We start from the raw sequence: 24,103 nt of genomic DNA, 5'->3' as shown, positions 1-24,103 counted from the left end.
TGTACCACAGACTACTGGGCCAGTCTTGCCAGGAGAAATCCCTAAATCAAATAGAAGTCATGAACCAGGTTTGCCTGTAGTCCAAAAAGCCTTTTGTTCTCTACTATGCCTCACCCAGCAGTGAGTTTTCTTCAGGGAAACAGAGTGCCAACAGGTGATTTGACTTCCCATTGTCACCAGCAAAAATGAAAAGTGAAATAAATCACCAAATGCCACAGAGATCAGCAGCATTTGACTGTGCACACTAGTTAAGAGTGACTAGGAGGCTATTGAAAATATAAACTAAAATGAAGGTCTGCAATACATTCATTCATAGAAGAGCATTACCACAGCAGGCAAACACAACAAGATGGAGTCAGAACTCAATTTAGTACATCTACAGGTTGATCTTTCAAGAATAAGGAGTACATCCTTTTCCCCACTGGCTGTATACTAAACAGCCGTGTAATACCTCCAAATGAAAAGCTGGTAAGCAGCTTAGCCACATGTGCTCCTGATCAGGCGGACACCTGATTACATAAAGACAAGTAAGCTGGGTTTGGCTGCCAGAGAGATTAGTTTAACATCATTTGCAGAACACTGGTGTTTTGATCATTCATATCAGATTGTAACTTAGACTACTACAAATGCACATAAAGACAAAATTTTGCATTTCAAACATCAATTCTTCAGAGCAAGCATAAGAACCAATGGACATTTAAAAGCCAGGCTAAAAGGTGAATTGCACTTCTGTATTCTTTGGTACATAGTTTTCCATGTCCTCCCATAAGGTAGCATAGCTTAGCAAACACTCAATCACAAATATAGATTTAACTCCAACTGAAAAGGCAGATGGAGGTGGAAGTAGTAAATCTAGTGCTGAACAAATTTAAAAAAAAAAGTGTCATTCACAAGCTAGATCTCCATGTGAAATGTGTGCATGTATATATATCTCCCTGCTTACAGCTGCAGGAATTCATAAATTTAGAGAAGTCAAATCTAATGTTAAGCAGTTACTCTCAAAGAAAACCCCAGCCAAATTATGCCTCCCAAACTTTTCTCTGTGCACCACCCCTCAGGAGTGAGAGTGCTGCTCCTACAGCACCAATCACTTGCCCTATAGAAGTAACAGCATTAACAGGCTAAAGTTACTTCTATCAACCCCTCCAAAGCAGAAAAAACATGTCATTTTGGATAATTCACAGTAAAACGAACCTGACAATTTACTCTACTCTTATCTTCTTTCTTACTACTTTGTAACTCACACTAGTAAGCACACAATAAGTATATATCTACATTTGGAAAAATTGTAAATTTTTATGCACAATAATGTCAACCTATTTCTCCCCACAAACCTGAGACTTACTGGCACCTATAGGAAAAAGCTGAAAAGGAAAATACCCAAAGACAAATGATAACAGTAATATAGTTAATGCATAGTCACAGAGCCCTAAATACTCCATGTAAGGTATTCAGTAAAATCTGCAGTAGGAGATGCCATTTCACTGTGACAAACACACTGCAAGTAGAGAAAGCAGAACATGCACATAATGGGTGCAGACAACAGCTTAGAGGAGAGGAAGAAAAAAAAGGGGGTTAATCTTGCAATTTCAAGTACAGTTCTGCATTAGGAGCCTCACCAGAAGGGTTTCTAGGCCACTGTGAGTATTCAAAGCCTTCCAATTAAGAGCAAGTATAATCTTAAATTAACACCATGTTTCAGAGGTGCTGACTGTCTGAACTTAAAAGCACAGCAAGTTTTACTGCACAGAAGAAGCACAAGAGCAAGAGTCTGAGGGATTGCATCAATTTCGAAAGCCTGAGGAGTTAGAGAGCAGAGTGTGAAATGCCAAAGTGTAAAAAAAGAACGGGAAAGGCTTTGCCTTCTAACAAGAAATAGGTGGGGATGGTGTAATTCTCTTCTATTTTCACCTGAGTGAACAAGGCTTTGGTTTAAGTACAAGTGTAGAAGCAGAGGCTGCAGTCAAGTGACTTATGCTTCCAAGATTGAGCTCATACACCTCCAAGACACACACAGGGAAAAGCAATGGCAGAAGTTTTACAAGGCACATCTAGAGAGAAGCACAACTGGAGCAGAGCACAGGGAACTGCACTAATCCCCCCTTGCACTCCCAGGAGGAGCTGGAGGAGAAGGAGTGCATAATTATAACACGGCTAAAGCCACCTACAGAACAGTTTTTTAGTTACTTGCAGGTGATGCAACAACCACATTAACAAAAAACTCATTCAATCCCTGGTAGAGCTACTAATGCCTAAATAACATTTAATAAGGTGATAATTATTTCACAGGTGAAACAAGGAGAGCTGAAGGCATCCTCCAAAAAGAAGCACTTACCATCACGTGCCATCCTACAATGCAGCAGAAAATCCAGAGCACCCCCGCAGTATCAGATTTGCTTTATTTCCATATCTTTGTTTCAGATGAGCTTTTATTGAAGCTTAGAAGAGGCACTGCATAGAATCACCTTCATAGGAAGCTGTATTTCCTAACACCAGGAAGTAAAGTTTTGCGAACTGAGAGCAAACTAAAGGCCACAGGCTCAAGACTGGAATTTTCCTGAACTGTTTCTGCTCAGGACTCAAACACCAAAGTGGAAATTTCCCTAGGTGGAGTTCTTTGTTCGATGCCGCAGGCAATTAGAAGTCCCCAAGGTCTGCAGAAATGGCACACGGCTGATATTTTTGTCAGGGAGAATTTAAGCAATACAAGACAAAAATAATAGCATGAAATTCTGCTGCAAAACACACCCTTTCCCCCTCCCTCCCCCAAATCCTCGTGACTTGAGCAGGCAGGTAACAGATGCAAGCATCCAAGAGAGCTTTGGAAAAATACCAAACCTTATTTAAAAAAAGCCATATCAAGTCTGCATTGCCTTTGATTTGATTAGACAAAAAGGTTATGTAATAAAAAAAAACTTTGCACCTTCAACGGTCTTGAGGGCACAGCAAAAGTAGTTTATCACTGGAATACAGATCTAATTAGCATAGATTTATTTTTTTTTTCCAGTTGGCATCAGTGTACTGTTTGAGTTTCCTGGGGACTTCACAAGCAAAACAAGCAAAATTCAGACACATACTGCTATGAAAAAAAACATATTAATTGCTGGGATCCATGATTTCTCTAAACTCTCCTATTCATACTCATTTGCAAGAGAGACTGGCAGAGGTTATCAGCCATCCCCACACTATGATGTCAAAGGGAGACCGACAGCCACCAGCACCAATCCTTGGGAACGCCCTAGTCAAGAGTTTGGATACAATACTTTAAGAGAAAAAAATAAACTGCCACTTGCTCTGTCCTGCACAGAAAGAAAAACAGATTGTAGTTGATAAGAAGATTACTGGGTGTTCCAGGGACAGGGAATGGGAGCTCAGATAATAAAGAGACAGAAAATCCACCTAATGGGACCATGCCAATCCAGCTGAACTAGTAACTGCAGACATTTTTACACATTCTCCATAACTTTCAAATGGCATCTTGATTATTTAAAAAACCAATTGCTTGCATATTTTTCATCACATTATCTGATAAAATCCAGTAATGACCACAGTCTAAAACCCAGAACAAAACCATTAACTTCCTAAGCTCTGCATCGAGAGCGGTTCTTGAGCAAATCTGACAGCAATAAAGACTTGAGAGCTGCAGTCCCCCCAATGCCAAGACAATGGGAAAGAATGCAGCAAAAATAAGGATTAAAATGCCACAGTTGACATTTTATGCCAGCAGATGAAGGTGGCTATCATGCCTTCAGAGGATGCAAATTGAATTGCAGGAACATTTTCATTTTAATCCTTCTCTAAAAGGTCAGTGACCCCCTCTCCGGGGCTACTGGCCCCTCAACGTGTGACACAGCTGCTCTCCCTCTCTGCCAGTCCAGGGACAGCCAAAACTTGGGATCTGTTTCATCACACAGACACCAGGCTTTGGAATAAAATGACAGCTAGATTTGTTTTCCAAGCTGATTTTTCATGGCACATGTCCCTAAGCAGCACATTTCAGAAGGGAAGTGCATAGCAGCCAAATCTGTCTCGGATGTAAGAGAGGAAGTGACCTACAGCTGGAGGAGTTGCCAAACAGGTGCAAGAGACTGGATGTAGCATCAGACAGTCCCCTGCCACCAAGGCAATGCCAAGTAACCTGATCTGGGCATTAGCTCCATGCCCGCAGAGCAGCTCCACCATCCTTCCTGCAAGATAACCTCCCCACGAGTTGTTCTACAAATAGTTATCAACCATGTTCCATTATTTACCGAAATTTAACAAAAGGATTGGTACAAATTATGTGGAATAGTATTCGTCAATAGCAACCAAACAAGCAGAAATCATGGACTAGAACAACTTTATACAACATATATAAAAAAATATCCAATTTAACTGCCAGTTAGGAATTACCACCAGCTTTGGATTTTTGCATCACACTGAGAGAGATGCTCTGCTTAACCAAGCTTGCTAAAATTTACTGTAAGCTTTCAAATCAAGCCATTCAAAAACAGCCACAAGCCTTTTCTTTATCCAGCCCTAAATAACCCAGAACCTCCATGAGACTGATGCAACTGTTTTGCATTACCAAACAATATTCAGGCGTAGATTATTAAACTCTGTTTACTTGCCCTTTCTCAAGCTCAGCACATACGTAGCTCCTTGTTTTGCTCCTTCCCTCTAATAAGAGAAGTTATAGTATCAAGTTTTTAAACTCCTAAGATTTTCTCCTACTCATCTTGTTTGGAGAGCTAGATTACACTGAGCTTTTAGATTCAGGATAAAGTTGGAATTTCCCTTGTCCAGTTATTTTCATATATGCAAATATAATACGTGTTTCGTACATATAAAAGTAATATTTACTCGTTTATGTGTGCGTGTGTATTTATATATCCACACACATACAAACACAGACTCCTACGGGCATCTAAGGCATTTCTATATGAAATGCATAGCCTTTACAATTGGCTGAAGAATCTTCCCCGAAAGCCGAGGTACCAATTCCAACCCAAAGATTTATTTTGGACCCATCACCAACCAAAAATATTTGTTTAACCGAGATTTTTCTCCAGGAAATAGCCCTCTAAGAGGCTTCAATGCTTCTGGACCCATCTGGACCCAGAAGCGGGCCGCTCCTGTTCCCATGCCAAGAACGCCGAGGTCACGTCCCCAAAAAACCAGCCCCAAGCATCCCGGTGAGACGGAGCTTCCCGTCCAGATGAGCGGCCAGAGGAATACGGCTTTCGCGAAAACACCGGTAAAATACGAATTCATCACCCCGGGAATGTCTCGAAGACGCTGGACAATCTCCAGGTGGCTCCACACAAGCCGAGACACCCCGAATCCCGCTTTCCTCCCACCTATGCATCGGGTACCCCAGGGGAACCCTCCCCCGCACCTCTCCCTCGCACCCCTCACACACCTCGATGTATCCGGCGAGCGCGGCCGCGGGCCCGAGAAGCGCCAGGAGGAGCAACAGCGCGGAGGCCATCGCCGGCGCCATCATCCGCCGCCGCCCCAGCGCAACTGCGGCCGCAGCGTCCCTGCGGGGACCCGCCTCGCCAGGCCACGCCTCTGCCTAGAGTGACAGCCACACGCGCCAATGGAAAGGCGGCAGATAGCCGCACCTCCGCAACGCTACCAGCCAATGGGGCGAGGCGCACGGCAGGTGAAGCCGCCCCCCGGCGGGAAATGGCTGCCGGGGCGGACTGGAGCCGTGGGGGCACAGTTAGGGCTGGGGCGTGGCGTGGGCGGGCGGGCCTCAACACATTGGGCTGCTACAGAAACCAGCCCCCGGGGGAAACTCCGCATAGCGGGGCAGAGCGGGCACCTTCAGGAACAAAGCAGATCTACCAAGTGCAGTTGCAGATACCACAGACCTTCCATACCTGTGCAGAGCATTTATTAGCCCCTTTTTAGTACTTTCCTTGGTTTTCCCAATGGAAATGTAGGTTAATTAGTTCAGGGATGACAAATGCCCACCTTGAAGATGCAACTGCCAAAGATCCCACTGGTTTCAAGAACATAAGATCTTTAAAAATACCAATATATTTTAGACTTGTTGGGACTTTTTTCACACTGACATGCGGTGAACCCATTGGCATTAAGGTAGAAAAGCAATATCATGGAATCACAGAATGGTTTGGGTTGGAAAAGCTCATCTCGTTCCAGGCCCCATATGCAGGGACACCTTCCACTAGACCAGGACAGACTATCCTATAGAATTCATATATTTGCTTTCATTTTTTTGTGAAGATATGTGAGGTGCTTAAATGAGATGGAAAAAGATCTTAGCATAGAATGTCCCAGTTACAAAACATTTCCATTCTTAACTTTGATATTCTTTATGGCTCTTAAAAGCGCTGTTTTCTGAATTAGGAACATTGCTGAAATGTTGTAGATGGGGTGAATCTGCACAACAGATCAATAAGCAGCCCAGTTTTAATTAAAATTGCTGACTGGTCCACTGGTCACTTACTATACTCTCTTTGTTACACTATTTGTAAACCCTTACATCCTCTGGCATATATAATTCTCTTTTTAGCCTGGCCAAGTTCAGCTGAAAAACAGAGTAACAAGTTGCTTTTGAAAACTGGCACATTTTATGTAAGTATTCTGATGTGCAATATGAATACAGAAGTAAATAACAAGACATTCTGAGTTAGGCTTTTTTCTTTACTTAAAAAGGAGGGTTTGTTTTTTGTTTTTTCCCCAGTCCAAAATGTACAAGTTCTTTGAAGTAAATAGGGCAGGAGATTTTTCTCCCTTTTTTGATGCCTTTGTTAACAGTGATCAGCTCAAGGTTGGGAGGCCCTGTTCACCATCGCAGCTCCCAGGAGGGCCCTGGAAGAGGAGGCAAATGCAGCTTTGTCCACCAGGGGACAGAGCTGGGGGTCCAGCCTCACAAGAGCAGGTAGGGGTATACACTCCAGGAGCCCAATATTGGGTTGGCAGCCTCGAGTCCTGGCTCTAACCAACATCTTCCAAAGTTGTGGTGAGGGGCCATTAAGGTTTTCAGAGTCTCTGTTGGCTTCTCACCTCACCCCTGATGTCTAGAGACCAATTTGATCTCTGAATTCCATACTGGCTCGCTGGTTTAGGGGTTTATTAATTGCGTTTGGAATGGGGGCTTGCCCCATTGCATTTTGGCTCTAAACTCATCTGCATATCAACTCCTGGTCCCCTCCTCTCTACCATTTGGGGGGGGATGCCATCCTCCCACCTGGCCACAAGCAGGGTGATGCTGATACAATAGAGTGAATTTTCAACCATAGATGGCTAACGACCTGATACTAACATGTGATTACAACAAGCAGCTAACAAAAGCACTCTTCTGCCAGAACTGATGAAACTTGTAATTCTACAACTTTACTTTTGGAAAAAAAATGGGTAACCCTTTTTTTGTTCATAACATTCTTTATAAATCTTTGGGATAGGACTTTCATTCAAGGTTGAATTTATATAGTATTTTAAGTGCTACAAAAATTAATTTACTTTTAATATTTACATGGTGCTTGGTGAGAATTTATGTTCACAGCACTGACTCCAACAGTGTGATCCTTGTTTTTCTGAAAACCTTTAAATCTGGTGACTCTTGGAGAAGTCTCTCTGGTAAGTATGAGGTACAACCTTAGCTGCATTGTCACCTGCTACTAGTCCTGCACTGTACATATACCAGGGTGTTAGAACTGAAGTTCTGCAGCGAGGCTGCAACACAGGATATTCTTCTTCAAGAGCAAGGCCATCACTGCTCAGTTCACTACCTAAAAAGCAAGTGAGAAATCAAAGTTTGAAGACTGTCATGCAGAGATCAGTCCTACCAGGACAAAAAGTCCCCAGAAAAAAAGGTTTTATCTCCCAGACCTTGGTCATTCCTTGGTGATGATCAGGAGCTCTACATGCAACTAAATTCATAAGACTGCAGGATGGCAGGGAGAGAGATTGAGATAAGAGCATCCAGTAATATGCAAATGGTATTCCATCAGCTGGAAAAAACCCAAAGGCTTTCAGCATGGAAAGGCTTTGAGGATGGCTTTTTTCAGCCACCTGTCCACACAGGTCACTGCAGGCATGGTGACATTATCACCGTATTTAATTCAGTGCACAGGTCTATTTCAGGTGAGCACTGGTACTTGTCTGTTGCCTGTGACAACAGCACCAATTAGAATCAATATTGCAAGGCTGCAGCATTCCCTAAGACACCTCTCCTGCTGTTAAACCTGTAAGGTAAGCGACAGCTTACATTTACTTCCAAGAATCCCATTTTACCCAAGTTCTGGAGCTCTTAGTGCCCTTTTCCAGGACATCAGTGCTAATGAAGCACTGAGAATCTCATCCTCACCTTTGGCTGCCAATGTTTATTCTGTAAGAAATGTTTCAAGTGAACATCTCTGCCCCTTTTCACTTGCAAGACCATAACTGTGTAAACAAAAAAAGCATATTTATGATTGCAAAAATGTGCTCTGAAAGAGAAATGTTAAATTCATGATAAAAAGAGCAAACAGAAGTCATCAAGGAATGCACCTGGTACCATTAAAGTCTCTCATTAAAGCAGCAACTTTAGCAAATTGATGCATTGAGATCCTTTCAATACCTGGAGAATGAGTTCAGGAGAAGTGAGGAAATCTTCTTTGAAGATTCCCACCATTCTCTTAAATTCCTGAAATTAAAGTGTAAAATTAGTCTAGCCAGTGAATTGTAATACTACACGGCTAAACTTGATTGAAGATTTAAAGGGGGGATTGCATAATTTGTACTAGTTCTGTGTGACAGGTATGTGCAAGGTAGAGCTTGCAGAGGTAGAATTGAGTCAATCTGTGTTTTAGGAGGTAGAATGCAAACTGACATTAGAAACAACTAAAGAATGTGGTGGGATTAAGTAAAGAACTCCCTATTGCTTACTATTGGAGAATTATAATCATACTCCAAAATTACTACTGCTGAACACAATTCAGTATAAGAAATACTAAGCAGTGCTACTAGGAAATATAGTGCACAAATGATGCCCATCTGCCACAACTCATCTGGAGTTGCTAAATCTATGATCTCCAAATGATGTTTACTGCCACAACTCATCTGGAGCCATCCTGCCCTTAAGGCAAGACCTTTACCTATCATCAAGGCTGTGTAAGGGGCAGGAAGCAATGCAAAACTGTTATTAGCCAACTCAAACTTGATCCAACATCCAGCTATTTAAGTGCCTGTGGGACATAATATTTCTCCAGACTCATAAATAACATCAGAAGGTTGCCAAGCTGGTCTGGAATTGGACATCTGTATTTGGCTACAGCACTTCTGGGTGGAAGTCCAGGGTTACTGCAGCCTTGCAGCTCAGCCTTCCATTTGTGACTAAAAATGACACTGTGGGGACAAGATGTAGGAAGTCCAGCAGCAGTGAGATGAAAGAAACTGATGAAGAAACTAGGCTTAAGTTATACAGTGAGAACAAAAATGCTCCATAGAAAGATGGTAACAAAAAATGCAGAAACCTTGAGAGGCAGACAGGAGCTTAAAAACAAAAAGGTGATTTCTAGGGGAATACACTGAAGTTTAGAAGGGTGAAAGGATGGAGAATAACTAAGAACAGATGCATTGCAAGTGGGGTCATACCATAAAACCAGGGATAGATGGAATAACTGCAGACATGAGAAAAACAGCACAGAAATCTGTGAAAAGAAGTGACAAAGTAAATGGTGGTGGACAGCAAGCCTTTGTTTCTGCTCAGAGACTTCTTTAAAAGGGATTGGCAGGGAACAGAGAAAATCTACCCTTCATTATACCAATAAACACTTACTCTTGCTGGCCATTTTCCCACTGCTCTGGTCCATGCCTGAAACAGTGTCATTCATCTGGTTTCCACTGAGATGTCTGAAGTGGGCAGATCTGCACAGCATTTTGTGCAGTATTCACCTCAAACAGCACAATTCTTGCCTACAGCATATAACAGACTGTTAAGGAAACAAGCCTGGCATTAATACTCCTCTAACTGAAAACTTAAGAATAACCCATCTGTTAGGTTTGGAGATATTACAGCTTTGTTGATGCACCAGCACAGAAAGGTTCAATTGCATTGGAAAATGAAAAATGCATCAATCCAGGATGCTTAAGGGCAGCACAAGAGAGTGGCTGCTAAGGAAAGCTGCTGCTCTTTCAACACTCTGCATATGAATCTCAGCATCCAGAAAATGTGCTAAATCTATGATCTCCTCTTAATTCTAGATGAGGGGCAAAACCAATGGTGAACTTCATCGGACAATTTGTTCTTCTGAAGACTATCCAAGGCAAAAGCAACATCTGAGAGACACAAGGAATCCATTTTGGAATGGATTTGCACATATGCAGTATTCACTTCCCAGGAAAAGAAATTACTTCTGATATATAATTCAATAGAGTAATGAGCCCACATTCAGACTGAGGATCCCAAATACAGAAATAGCAGAGACTAACCACCTTTTTAGCTAATACACAAACTGGGAATTTATGCTGCTCATTTTCTCTCTCCAGATGGATCCAAGGCTTTGAGCACTGGCAGGATCTCAAGGCAGGGCAATTCCTGATGCTTCTCCAAGGAACTGAACACAAACATTGATCGTGACACAGAGAACTCAAAAGATTGAGGGTCTAGAGGTCTACAAGTAAAGGCACAGTGAAGACGCAGTGGGGAGAGAGGAAGGAGAGGCTGCTTTGCAGAAAATATTTAGTCAACTCTCATCCTCTTGCTTGGTGAGACATATCTTCCTGCAATGGCATCCTGTCTCCTTTATCTCTTCTAGTCCACCTGGGAAGACTGAAGCGATGTTTAACCTCTGAAGATGGCAGAATGAGTCGTTCATGAATCAAGGCAATCAAACCATTACAACTTAAATAAGCTGAGTCCCACAGCTGTGGTAGAGAAGCTGCCTGAAAGAGAAAAAGCCCACAATTAAAAAGAATCCATCAACAACTGATATTGGCTCATTATGGTGCTGAGATTACTTCTGTTGTCCTTGGGTGTTTCTTCCCTCACCCCTCCTCTGCTTTCCTGTCTCAGTCATTTCAGCAGTGTGAAAGGTTGTTCATTTTATAGAGGTCTTTAATGAAAGATGAAAATTCAAATATGTCATAATTAGCTGCAGTTACACATAAGTCAGTATTATTGCAGCTTTTACATTAGATCCTCATTTGTCCCAAAAATGAGTGTGTCAAATATTACAGTAGAATGATTAATGACATCAGACATAATGGAAGGATTAAGCATTGATACAGGAGACTTGCTTGAGAAGAATAATTTTAACTTCTTTTCACTCATAATTTATTTTTGTCCTCTACTGTAAAAGAAACCTGAAATTGAAAATAAAAATGGCTTGTGTTACTGGCAAGCAACAGAAGAGATCTGATTCATGATTTAATTCTTCATTCAGTATTCATTGGTAGATTAAAAGCCAAATCATTGTAACAAATGGCACAGCAATGAACAACAGGACTTGTCCTGCTGAATAAATGTGGAATCATTTGCATCTTTGAAAATAAGTGTAATTCAACAGCAAAAAATTGATTCCTCCCTCTGCAATCAGGTCTGATTCAGCATCTGTTCTATCAGGCATCCTGGAATTGCTTGTGCTAACAAGATGTTTCACAGCACACCAAAGTCGCCTTTAATTTCACCCCCAATCACTTGTTTGAGCAGTTACTCAGTTTGCAAGAACAGGGTGTATGAGGTGATGACACAGGAACAGGCAATAGGAAATTTAAAATGTCTAGGAGACACATAATGTCTGATAAGACAAATTGCTGGGAACTGTAGTTTTCCGTCAGCTGCATGGTACCTTTAAGTGGGTTTTTTTTCCTGTTGCACTTAAAAGCAGAATAACTCCAAAAATCCCCTCCTTACTGTAATTTGGTATCAGCACAGAAGGCTGCAGTTTGCATCATTCTATTTAAACAAATATTAAGACATTTCCTGTTACAATCATCTTTGGGGGCCTCACAGTTCTCAAACACCAAGTCATCCGTCTTATTTCAACACAGGAATATTGACTTTAGGTGCTGGAAATGCACACCTGGAGACACAGGACCTGCAGCTTTGCCTCTGGCACTATCACCAGACCCGACATTGGGAAGGAGCTATAGGGTCTTTTCTAAGCAGCACACTGGTCTTCAAATGATGGAAGAAGGAAAATTTTTCACAGGAAAATCAGTGGGATACAGGAATTCCCAGGCACAGGAATTCATATTTGCAGACCTTGCTCTACAAGTTTTTTATTTCAGTGCTCCAAGTACACCCAGGGCTCTACAGCACTACTGACTTACAAAAGAGAGAGGCTTCATATTGTGCTCCAGGGTTTTTATAACCTTTAAAATACAGTTCTTTGGAGTGCCACAAGAATGAGATTTAGCAGTGCTTTGGCAGGTTTTAAAGTCCTAAAGCAGCAAGAAGTTTGAATATAGGTTCTCTTGGTGATAAGAAATACAGAAATACATGTATTTGAAGTCAGTGTCAGTTGAATAAAGGCAAAGAGCAGGACACAGCTCAAAAGAACTAGGACATGTAAGTAGAAGCTGAATCCCAGTGTCTCCAAGGGGAAGGAGGGGACCGCCTACAACTTCCACCCCAAACCCATGGCCTGAGGGGAAGAACAGCCTCTTTCTGAATCATATTTTCTCAGAAGCTGAGTCAGCTCCTGAGAGATCTTTAACAAAGTCCCTGTCCTGCAACTTTCCCATAGTCTTTTCCCATATCTTACAAAGGGCTGAATTTGAAGTTGCTCCTTTTATTTTACCATGGTTTTCCCTCATAGGAAGAGAGAACAGCCTGTGTCTTTTGCCACTCAAAGCTTGCCAAGGCTTTAAGATCCCTTTTCTCCCCCAACATTAAAGACATTTTGCCCCACAATATTGAAAAACACCATTTTGAAGGACAGCTTCACATCAATATCAGTGTATTCAGTGTTTTTGGAAGTAAATTACAAGGTTTCCTCCAACTCTAGACTTTCCTGCCTTGTCCCAGTCACTTGGTTGCCTCCCCAAAAGTCTCCACCAAAATGTAGCTCATTGGCTAAGTTACAGAAAAGGAGTCTTAAGTAGAGCACTTTATTGAGGTTTGAGTTTTCACTTTAAAATGCAAATGGCTGGTAGTTAATTCCCCTTTAGGATTTAAGAGCTTAATTTAGAATGGAAAATGATGATACAAAAATATATATCAGAAAGCACTGCAGTGTGAGAATGAATCCTTTGTCACATGAATGCAGATTCTTAGGGTCAGCAGACATCTTCATTTATCTGTATTTTAATAGTTTCCCTCAAAAGTCCTTTTGACTAAATTCTTCCTCAGTGTACTACCTGGCACACTCACAGTGGACAACAATAAGGGCAAAATTTGACCAGGTTTTCTATTTTCTAAAATCTCATAGATCAGCATATTTAAACACATCAATATTTTACTGGGTATGATAAATAACACCCTCATTTCTGTTAAGATGTCTAACAAGACCTTTTCCATACTTACTGAAAACACAGCTGGATGACAGACCCATTTGCCAATTCTTTGTCAACTGGGAAGGCTAAAAAGCAATCAAAAAAAAAAAAAAGCTGCTTAGCAAAGATGTTAAATCAATGTTCACTAACCAATTGCAAAAGTCTTCCATCTCCCTTTCTTTTTCGCAGCTATCATTTTACTTCTAATGGGGGAGAAAATCAGCATATATAATTATGTCCTTAGATCAATTTATGCTTAAACACATATACACACACACCTTGATACACCTCTGCAATCTTACAGGGACCTGGTGATGCAAATGCTCTAATCTGTAGTTAAAATTCAGAGTGCTCCACTCCTTGCATGATCAGGCCTTAAGTAACTCAACCAGATTCCTTCAATTTGTTCTGTCTTCTGGAACATATATCTTTACATAACCCTTCAAAAGAATCCCTTCTATGCTCACAGACACTGGCAAAAACACATCCACCAGTTTTCATAAACCTTATCCCAGCAAAGGATGGAACTGCATCAGCATGAGATAAAAACTACAGATCACAGCAGGCAACTGCGAAGTTCCTGGTCTATGTTTAGAAAGGTGTAAACCTGGGATCAGGTTGATAATCTAGAAATTATTTGTATTTGGATACACTTCCTTTGGCACATGGGTGCAGAGCTGTGGCCAGGAAGCACATGGCGGGGGGGAAGAGGAGCAGCCTCCAAGCCAGGTGTTCCCCTCACCAACACCATGTACTGATCCAGCATCAGCTAGATCATCTAGAAAAAGTACATGGGTAGGTCTGTTGGCAGGGTCAGTAATTAAATATTTGTACCACCTCAAAACCTAAAAACCAACTACTTACACAAGCCTTATTTCAAGCTCTCCCTCTGTCTGTATCAAATAGCCAAACTTTTGGGTTTGCCCTTCTTTTTGTTTCCATGTTTTTCTTGCATATTGCAAACTGTCCAAGTTCTCCAGGCTCTGTGGGGTTTTTGTGTGGGTTTTTTTGTTTTGGTTTGGTGTTGGGGTTGTTTTGTTTTGTTTGTTTTAGTTGGTGTTGTTTTTTGGGGTGGTTTTGTTTTTTTTTTTTTTGTTTTTTTTTTTTTTTTTTTTTTTTTGTTAGACTGACTTCAGTCAAACCCTAGGTCTGAAAGTCCCCAAACAATCAACAAAGAACGTATTTTGGTGTGGTAAATTTGAGAAGTCACAATAAGTGCTGTGGTATGGTACTATGATATCACTCACAGAGGACTGTTACTTTATTGTGAATGGAAACAGCATCTAGCACAAGGCAGGAAATCATTTACCAAAGGAGCATCCAAGAAGTACAGCAATGAAAAGTAAGATTCAAATGACTTTATGGCTATGTAAGTTGTTATCTTCATTGGGAAGATGTTTCTTAAAGTCAGGGAAGAGAAAGTATTGCACATTATGTCTTTTTCCACCTTCAACTCCAATGTTTGCCAATCGCTTTTTAAAAATTGCATGATTCACTATTGAGTGTTCCACACTGAGAGAAGTCAGCATTCTGTACAGCAGAGGGCTCTTTAATTCCTTTTTATTTCTTATTTTTGTTATCAACCAACATGTCAGCTGTGAAATAAAACCTGGAGAAAAACTTTGAAAGGAAATAAATTTCCAGCAGGTGTCACAGAAATACTGAATTGACATTTAGTCGTAATTACACCTTCCATGTGGTTTTGCTGTGTTACAGTTGCTCTATACTAAATGAAATGATAGAAATTTAAAATACTTTTTTCAACACTAAATGAGAAAGTGAACAGGTAAAAATAAAACTAGGTAAGTGATGGGAAAAAAGAGAAATAGGCATTGCCAGCACAGTTCCTAAAAGTTCTGCAGGGAATTAATGAGGAAAGAGCAGTGAAGGGGAGCCAGGATGTGGAATTGAGTGCAAAGATGAAAACGGGAAATCACAGAATCCCAGAATGGTTTGGATTGGAAGAGACCTCAAAGCCCATCTCATTCTACCCCTTCCATGGGCAGGGGAGACCTTCCACTAGACCAGGTTGCTCCGAGCCCCATCCAACATGGCTGTGAACACTTCCAGGGATGGGGAAGCCACAGCTTCTCTTCTCTGTGCATTTACAGCCTTTTGAGGTTGAGGAGAACCACTAGGATGTGAAGAAGCTCATTCAACTTTTAGGGTATTCTTGGGTGAAACAGAACTTGACAGAGAAATTAATTCAGCCCATATCAAGCTGATCCATGTAGTGAAAAATGACCTTGTCATCTTAGGCCTATTCCTGTTCTTTGCCTTCCTGAATACCTCAGCAACCATAACAATAACTTTCAAGATAATCTTACCACAGTGGCAAAGACATTTCAGTGTAAAAATCAGCTTCTGAGGGGCTGGGCCTGCAGCTGCCAAGTTTCTTAATTAAAAATACTCAGCATTTGCTTTGAGAAATGCCATTGCTATTACCATGCTCTATTATTCAGGCAAATTCACTAAGCAGCACATTTTGGAAATCAGGGATCACAGTCTGGGCTCTTTTGATAAACTTTTGATAAAAGAGTCCAGATACTACCTGAGCTCCCAGTGGGGTGTACTGGCTTTAGAGACAGCCTTCCCAAGCAAACATATTTAAGAGCCCTGGGAAATATCAGTTGTTCTCTTAACAGCAAAACTCTGGAAACAAGTTTCCAGGGGGATCCCTACAAAATGAAGGCAGAGCAAACCCAACATTATGCAGGACACACTAGCACTATCAGCTAGAACTGCAGCAAATCTTTTATTGTGAACTGCAGTCTCATGCTCAGGCAAGCAAATCTGGAATTTTTCCACTATGTGTAAACTGGAGTTACAGGAGTTCAAAGCAACAGTTTAAAAATTCCATAATAGCAGAGAAATGCAAAGTCCTGTCGTAACTTAGCCATGTAAATCTGCTGCTTTGAAAAAAAACCACCTTTGTTTGGGATCAGGCTTGCCAGGTGCCTGGAAACACCTGGAGTACATAACATTTGGGTGCACCTGGATAACATCACCTGAACTTTGACAATGAGGATTATTTCCTGAAAAAAGACTAGCTCAAAAGCTTATGTTCTGTTCACTAAAAGATTTCGAGGAAGCAAATTTGTTATTTCTTCCCAGGCTACAGTATCTGTATCCTTCCTCCCGAGTTGTTTGACTGAAGCACAGCAGAAACCCTGCCATCATTCCGTGCTTTGGGCAGCTCTGTGCTTTTCCCCTGAACAGCACATTCTAATGTTTTCCCTGTCTGTGTGACTACAGAAGTTTCTTATTTGTAGCCATCTGCACCGAGGCAGAGGCCACAGCTTCAATCTTAATGCTGTCTGCAATGGTATCATCTGGGTTTTATCAGCTTCAGAGATAAGGCAGCATTAACTCCCTGAAAAATCCTGGCACTTGCTCCATTTGATTCCTCCTATTCTCCTAAACCAGGTGTTTTCAAAGGTATTCATATATCTGTCTACAGTGTGGGTGGAATATACTTAAATTCTAACTCAGTTAAGTTGGAAAACATTCCCTCCTGTCCTGGTTTAGGGCAAATTTGGGAGAGAATCCCCAAAAAGGGCTTCTCCAAAAAACAAACCCTCACAGCCCCTCCCCCCAACCGGTTTGGGAAGAATTCCTCGTAGAGAAGTGGAAAGAACCTGTTTATTTGACAACCACAGCACCCCCCAGCACACACAATGAACAATACCAGATGACACCACTCTTTCACCGCTCTGAAAGAGATGACAAATTCAGAAAGTCTCTCCTGGGGGTGGTCACTGTTATCAGTCCCTCCTGCGCTGAGGCAGCTGCTGCAGCCACAAAGTGTAAACTCTCTCTCCGTGTTCTAAATCCCAGTCCGGAGCAGGTTCGGCAGGTCCAAACGGGGTGGTGGCGGGGGGGAACAGTCCAGAAAGGAATTTGGGCTGTTTAGCTAAATTAACTACTGAGAAGGTGGCGGGAAAAAGCAAGAACAAGCAAAGCAGAAGCAAGAGCAAAAGCAAAAAACAGGGCAAAAAGCAAAAAAGCAGCACTAAGTCCTGGTGCTATCTGTATGTTTCGCCAAGTGGCTGATAAGAGGCCCAAAACAAAACTCTCACTCTGCCAGTTTTAAAGGCACAGAACATAATATCCAGCACAAATTACACACACAAATGGGGTTAACAGCATCCTAACGTCACCCTAGGACACCTCCTTTAAACTAATCACTCACTAAATAAACATTTCTCTTCTACCCAGACAACTACTCTCTTGAAGGACACATCTGACTGCAAAGAACCACGCTACAAAAATACTTTGAATGTAGTCCAAAATGACACCAGTCCTAGGGTCTGCTCAGACAGCACCTGCTGCAGCGTCAGAACTCACACAGGAAACCTCCGTCCTCAAGATGGTGACAAACAACACAACCCTACCCACAGGCCATAAGGGGGGGGTTCTTAAAATCCCAGAATGCTGTAAGAAAATGTCAGCAGTGTTTTTCTTTCCAAAGACCTGATTTTTAAAATGTTATGATATAAAATTAAAGAACTTAAGACTGTGGTAAGTAAAGACTTAAAATTAAGGAAAAAAAAAAGAAATCCAACCACAACTGTATTTTCTTTTTTGTGCACCAGTTCTATAAGCTGTTAACAAATATTAGATTTAAGACAGGCTCGATTTATACCTTTATGAAAAAAAAGCCAAACCAACTTCTCCAAGAACCCATGGTTAAATCAGGCCCAAGATCTACCTTTAGCACGTGAGCAGCAGTACACCACTAAGGTAGACTTCAGAGGCCACTAATAAGTTCCCCTGATCCTAAGCAGCTTCACCTGGGACTACCCCCCCACCAAGCCCAGGAGTCCTCCTTAAGCCGAGCTTAGGGCCATTGCTTCTTGTCTGAGTAATTCAAGAGGAGTATTGGGGTTTAGCTTAGTATCAACTGTAATTGGCTATGGATCTTGAATCTGTGCTATTGCTGTAGATTTTGTCTTACTTTCATTACCAGCCTACATCATGACATGCAAATTTGATTCTAATTTTGGACTCAGGTCTGCCTTGTCCTCTTGAACTTGCCTGCTGACCTCTATTTTTGAATGCTCTCTGGATGTCATCTCTAGATGAATCTTAGTTATTTTCTATAGGTGCTGAAGGATGGAATGGGAACTGGTGAATATTTCCACAAACTTGGTCATCCAAACATTTAGATAAGAGCTGGAGCTATCCCAGGGGATGTTTTTTGCCCTTAAAAATCAATCAATTTCTAAAACTGCATCATCTCTAATGAAATCTTCTCTGTAAAAGCCCTGTTGCCCCACTAGAGCAAAGGGGCTGGGTAGACAGCTGGGAATGAGGAATGTGCTAGACAGAAGGAAACAAAATAAACATGGTTTGTGTAGTCTGACAAAACAAACCTCAATGAGGATGCGACTGCTGTCTATAAACACAACAGGAGAGTAAACACTGCAGGTAAGGATAAAGACCCTACTCAAAAGGCATGAAATAAGTAGAAATAGACTTTAGAAAAAAGAACCAACTTGTCTTCAATGATGTTTTTAGTCTCTTGTTCAAAACTGCAAGAATAAACGTCTGTTTCTCATCAGGGAAAGCCTGCTCAGTTTATAAACTGAGGTGTCTGTGACACAGAGGTAGCTTGGAAACCCTCTGGCAGCTCCTACATCCATCAAAGGTCAGAATTCTAATTTCTAACTTCTGCAGAAGGAGAAAGACTGACCATCTGACAGAAAAATATTTTTATCCTTATACATCCTGAAAAAGGATACAGAATTTTCCCAGCTAGGAGACTTACTTTTAGCACTTCTATAAAAAGTCAAGATAAACAGAGTCTAGAGTTAGTATATGTACTAAATTAAGTCTCAAAATACAATTTTTTTTTAAAGAAAATGTGGCTGCTGTCTAAACATCTACCATAAGTTATCACTGAATGTGGTTTTATGTAGCCTCTTTTATTCCTCTACCAAATGTATGCAGAAGCAGGAGGAAGATCTCTGAAGATCCCTGCTATCCTGACAGAGGTGGAGAAAAGCTGACTGTCATCACATTTGAAAAAGGTTGTCAAAGGCTGTAACAAATCCTTTCCCAGTGCTGGAGACAAATCTTCTAGAAAAAATAGAAATCTTGTATGATGCACTATAATTTTAATAATTATTTTATAATTTTAAACAGAGCAATAATTTCAATAGAGAATTTTAAACCTTTGTTTAACTTTCTAGTGAACTCAGAAATATCAAAAAGCATGGAGAGTTTCCTGAGTCATTCTGGCCTGAATAATGGAAAGGAAACCCAAACACCTTCTGTGTTTCTTTGCAATTGATGCACAAATTATTTCCTACTAGTGACAATGCTTCTACACAACCAGGGCTGGGTCATGGAGACATCTGAACTCCAGTGGGAAATCAGCTGGTAGTGTTGGGTGCTGGCAGGATCATGGTAGCTGAGATTCTTCCCAGAGAAGAAATGTGTGCACTAAATGGACAGTAATCCCAGCTAAAGAAATAGCTGACCTGGATTTGAAAGTGAACTACATCTGTCCAGGACAGATTTCTGGGAAATGCTCCAAGAATGAACAAGTCTGGCAATGCAGAGAAGAACTGGGTTGCACTGGAGTTACTGGACTTACCTAAACCGGGCTGACTGGAACCATGACATGCTGCCTGAGGAAAGGCTGGGGCTCTACAGGAGCAGCTCAGCACAAGAAGGAAAAATCCCTTTCTAACCCTGCAGAATCTTGCAAAGAGACAGTTTGCAGCAGAAGCTGTGATATGCCAAACTCCCTGATGATTTGTCTCCTTAAAACTATGGGATGTCAAGGCATCATCAGGAGCAGCAGCTGCCTTTATAAATATTGTTCTAATGAAGTCAGGGAGATATGGGTGCGCAAGTGGCAAAATATTTTCCCTGCACGCATTTTGGCATCAGGACTTACTTTTCCTATCCTAACACCCCAGCAGAGCTTTGCTAAATAGATTTTCAGTGAACTGAAAAGCTGCCTTTTCCTAAAACTTGCTGTATTTTTTACCAAATGACCAGTATAAATAAGCGGGGGGGGGAGGGGGGGAGGAAATGATGCAAGTTGTTTCCTGGCTTATTTTTGTGCCTCTTTATTATTAACAATTGGAGGATAAATGCCACTTGGCTGGGGACAAATCAGGCAAAAAGAGAGCCAATAGTAAATGAATGAAGTGAAATGCTTCAGCAAATGGTGCTTTTAATTTAAAATAAAATTTAAATGTTTGAGTTGATGTAGATACTATTACAACACCCTCATCTTGTTTTAGTCATTTTTTTTCTTGCAGTTTAAGGGATTAATTCAGCATGTTTTAAAAAAAAAAGACTAATTTTTTGGGGGGGAGGAGTAATCCTGAGAACCAAAATAAAATAACTTTATTGTACTTGTATGTGTTTTACATGAGGCCACTTTAAGTAAATTTATTGTGGCTTACTCTAAACTAGTGAATTAATGTTTCGTATTCTCTGTGCAGGATGGAAAAGTAATTACATTTCAGTTGCATTATAATTTAGCACTATGTAACAGACATAGGGGCAGAGCTGAAGTTTTTCCATCTTCTCAATTGGAGTTTTAAATCACAGCCAGCTGCTGACTTGCATGCAGGTGGGAAGTGGGTGCCACAAAGCATAGCCCAATTCCATGTGAAGTTTAATGTGGGAATCTAGACCTAAGTACCTACTTGTCATGCACAGAATGAGACTGAGAGGTCACCAGGGCCAGGGAGGCAATGGCTGCTTCTATAACTCAAATGAGTTTAGAGCACTTGAGTATTTTTCTTTGTCATATTTAATCTATATGTTCCTCAAAATGGGATTATGTCATGGAGAAAAATCCAATAACCTAAACAAAACCTGAAACATCCATATGGATGGGGAAAAACCAGAAAATCTGTCTAGGGGTCTGAGAAAGGCTTGGGGAGCAGCTTTAGGGAGTAGGGTCCAGGTATGGGAGGCTTGTTTTTATGGCAGAGACTAAGTAGTGGTTTTTCTAGGTGAAAGGAAGGGGTGAGGAAGTCCAAGGAAAAGAGGGCAGAAAGATATTCATGAGTAAATTAAATGGGGTGGAGTTCCAGTGTGCTTTTCCACCTGGAATCTGAAAAGGGGGGAGAAGCCAGTCAGTACACATGCTTCCATCTGGGAACTAGTGGAAAAATTAACGTTGGAGTCACCAGAGGGAAGAGACAGAACCGGTTTCTGTCAGATGAGGGAAATTGCTGCAGCAGCAGCATCCAAATGAGATGATGCAGGGATGGAGACATGGATCTGATAGTCTGGGAGCTGAGCAGGTAAAGGAGGATTTTCAGGAGAGTTACAGCCCCTTCCAGACTGGAGGTGAAGAGGGGTATTTCATGTAGTTCACTTGAACTATGCATATTAGAAATAAGTAAATTAACCTCATGTGAAGGCCTCTCTCTCTGCCAGCACAAGGCTGTGAGGGAAACAAAGCCTGTGCTGGAGCATCAGAAACAACACATCAAATGTGGGAATTACAATATGCATTACATCAGATGCCGGATACTGCAGGGGATGAATCAGACCAGCATCTGGCAGCTTTGGTGCATCCACAGCAAACTTGCACTGATTTGACTACAAAGGGAAATAAATAGCTTGTGGAACAACTTTCAACGTGAGCCCTGTTTCAGGAAAGGGCACTGTTCTGTATACCACCATGGGACTACATCTCTTGTGGTAGAGCCACCAAGTCTTCAAAAATGTTAGGGAGACTTTTGGAAAACGTAAATAAAAAATGCACTTTGATTTTTTTTTTTTTAAAAAGTAATACATGCACGTTTTACAATTTAAAAGAAATAAAGCAGTTTTGATTGCTTTTATGTGCTTCCTTGTTATCCTGAAGTTTCAGTAGGTATAATGAAATTGAATCTGGTTCTATGGGGCAGAGAAATAAATTGGATCCATGGGCCCCATAATTTAAATTAGGAGAATTGCCCAGAGATGTAAAGAAGTATAGTTAGGGGGGAAAAAATGAACAAGCTTCTAAATTAAAATAATTCTGTTGATTTGAGGTTTAAAACCCATATCTAACATTCTAATATCAAGTTCATAAACACAGTTTAGAAAATTTGGATTTCTGTGGGCTGTTTTTGAAATTTTGATTGCTCATGGAACAGGGTCAGTACAGCAGGGGATGATTTCAACTTACAACAGCAGCTCTTAATTTAAAAGACTAGTCCAGGCTTTAAAAAGACAGACCTAATGGAGAGTTACATTTAGTGGCACCAAGATCTGACCTTCTCGCTGTTCTCCCAGCACAGAGACTGAGCAAAGCCAGTTCTGTAAAAGTAGTGATTAATATTTAACCCAAATTTCTCCTATCTGTCCTCCTGGGCTTTGGTCAGCTGGCCACAATGGCCCATTGAGGAATCTGTAGCTGCCCACAATGCAGTGAACAGTGGTTTACACACAGTCCATGAAGCCATTTAGAATAAAACAAAAAGGTCCTGAACACAGGATTGTCTGGCTTAAATATCTACTGAGCTACTTGATTAAAGAGCTACCCAAGTGTGTGCTAATGGCAAATGAGTGGTAAGAAAGGGATGTTTTTCCTTGCCACCATAATACAAAGAGATAAATACTATACACAAATATGGCAGTAACCGCACTGGAATCACCAATGCGTTACATTTTTGAACAATAGTATTATCCTTCTTTGAGGAGACATTTAAGACTCAGACACATCTACCAGCAAAAAAATTAAGTTAGAGCACTATTTAGGGACGTTTTAGGCAGAAGGAGCCCTTTAGTGGGTATTTCCTCATGGGCTGACCTTCAACAGATATAAATAGCTCACGTTTCAGCTTTAAGTAAAATTCCAGTAGAATCCACTGGTTTTGACACAGTTTTAGGTAATTATGCTCCAAGGGGCTGCCAGATAGCGCTGAAGAGGCTGCACAGCATTGCGGATGGGATTCCACGAGAAGTTTGGCAGTCACCTCCTTATCCAGAAGGGAACGGGTGATCGGCCCAGCCCTACCTGTCCAGGGAAAGTCGGAGTGAGGGATGTCGGAGGTGTCACCGCCCTGCCCCTTCCGGCCACCAGGGGGCGCCCCCCCACCCCCGACAGCAGGGGGGTACTGCTGGCGGCGCCCACACCCCCAGTGCGGGGGCGGAGCGCCGCGATGAAAAGCGCGCCCTGATTGGCGGAGATATCCCTGGCGGGGATGAAAGAGGGCTTCTGATTGGCCGCCAGCAGCCAAAATGAGAGCAAAAACCTAGGCAGAGGACCCCCCCCCCCCGCTCCCCCCCTGCAGATCGGGGTGTGTGTCGCCGTCGTCCCCCGCTCCCCCCCCCCCCCCCCCCCCGGCGCCGCAGCCCCCTGACCTGGGCGCTCCAAGCCTTTCCTTGTGGAATTCTGTGCCCCATCGTGGCTGGCGGAGGAGTTTCAGCCAATCAGCGCGCGAGGCCGCGGCTGGTTGCCAGGCAGATTATGATAATCAGGCCCGGGCGGCCATTTTCCCCCCCCCCCCCCCCCCCCCCCCCGCTCTGCAGCTACCATTGTGAGGTGAGGACAGGTGGGGGGGTTAGGGGCCGCCGCGGGGCCGACGGCACCGGCCGGGGCGCGGCGCCCGCACGGGACCCCCTCAGGTAACGCGATGGGACGGTCCGGGAGGGCAGCGCGGCCCGGGAGCGCTGCGGGGACCCGCCGGGGGTTTTAGACTTGTTG

The 24,103-nt window shown here is 42.1% G+C and overlaps 2 protein-coding genes and 1 long non-coding RNA gene across 16 annotated transcripts in view; 1 reads left to right on the top strand and 2 right to left on the bottom strand.

Moving 5' to 3' along the window:
• APLP2 (amyloid beta precursor like protein 2) overlaps positions 1 to 5,561 on the bottom strand; it is a 50,118-nt gene extending 44,557 nt beyond the window's left edge. For all 5 annotated transcript variants that reach the window (XM_009097834.2, XM_030232833.2, XM_009097835.2 and 2 more), the window contains exon 1: positions 5,402 to 5,561. In XM_009097834.2, the coding sequence (XP_009096082.2) occupies positions 5,402 to 5,485 (84 nt within the window). In that variant the 5' untranslated portion in view covers positions 5,486 to 5,561. The remainder of the gene's footprint in view (positions 1 to 5,401) is intronic.
• Positions 5,562 to 5,944: 383 nt separating this feature from the next.
• LOC108963219 (uncharacterized) lies at positions 5,945 to 23,913 on the bottom strand. 5 transcript variants are annotated; one of them, XR_003945092.2, is made up of 5 exons: positions 23,761 to 23,908; positions 13,463 to 13,517; positions 9,773 to 10,878; positions 8,573 to 8,638; positions 5,946 to 7,742 (listed from the first exon to the last, which is right to left on the bottom strand). It is a non-coding gene; the product is annotated as an uncharacterized LOC108963219 (long non-coding RNA). The 5 variants fall into 5 exon arrangements; XR_007779492.1 differs by lacking the exon at positions 8,573 to 8,638 and having other exon boundaries at positions 5,945 to 7,742; positions 9,589 to 10,878; positions 23,761 to 23,909; XR_007779491.1 differs by lacking the exon at positions 8,573 to 8,638 and having other exon boundaries at positions 5,947 to 7,742; positions 23,761 to 23,907.
• The window catches only part of PRDM10 (PR/SET domain 10), a 45,011-nt gene continuing 44,817 nt past the window's right edge, over positions 23,910 to 24,103 (top strand). For 5 of the 6 annotated variants that reach the window (XM_050983637.1, XM_050983635.1, XM_050983634.1 and 2 more), the window contains exon 1: positions 23,910 to 24,024. The gene's annotated coding sequence lies outside the window, so the exon portion shown is untranslated. The remainder of the gene's footprint in view (positions 24,025 to 24,103) is intronic. The other variant, XM_009097833.4, reaches the window with a different exon arrangement.

The sequence above is a fragment of the Serinus canaria genome, chromosome 24 (genome assembly GCF_022539315.1).
Source record: "Serinus canaria isolate serCan28SL12 chromosome 24, serCan2020, whole genome shotgun sequence".
In the NCBI taxonomy this organism is placed as follows: domain Eukaryota; kingdom Metazoa; phylum Chordata; class Aves; order Passeriformes; family Fringillidae; genus Serinus; species Serinus canaria.
This window is presented reverse-complemented; position numbering and strand designations above follow the sequence as displayed.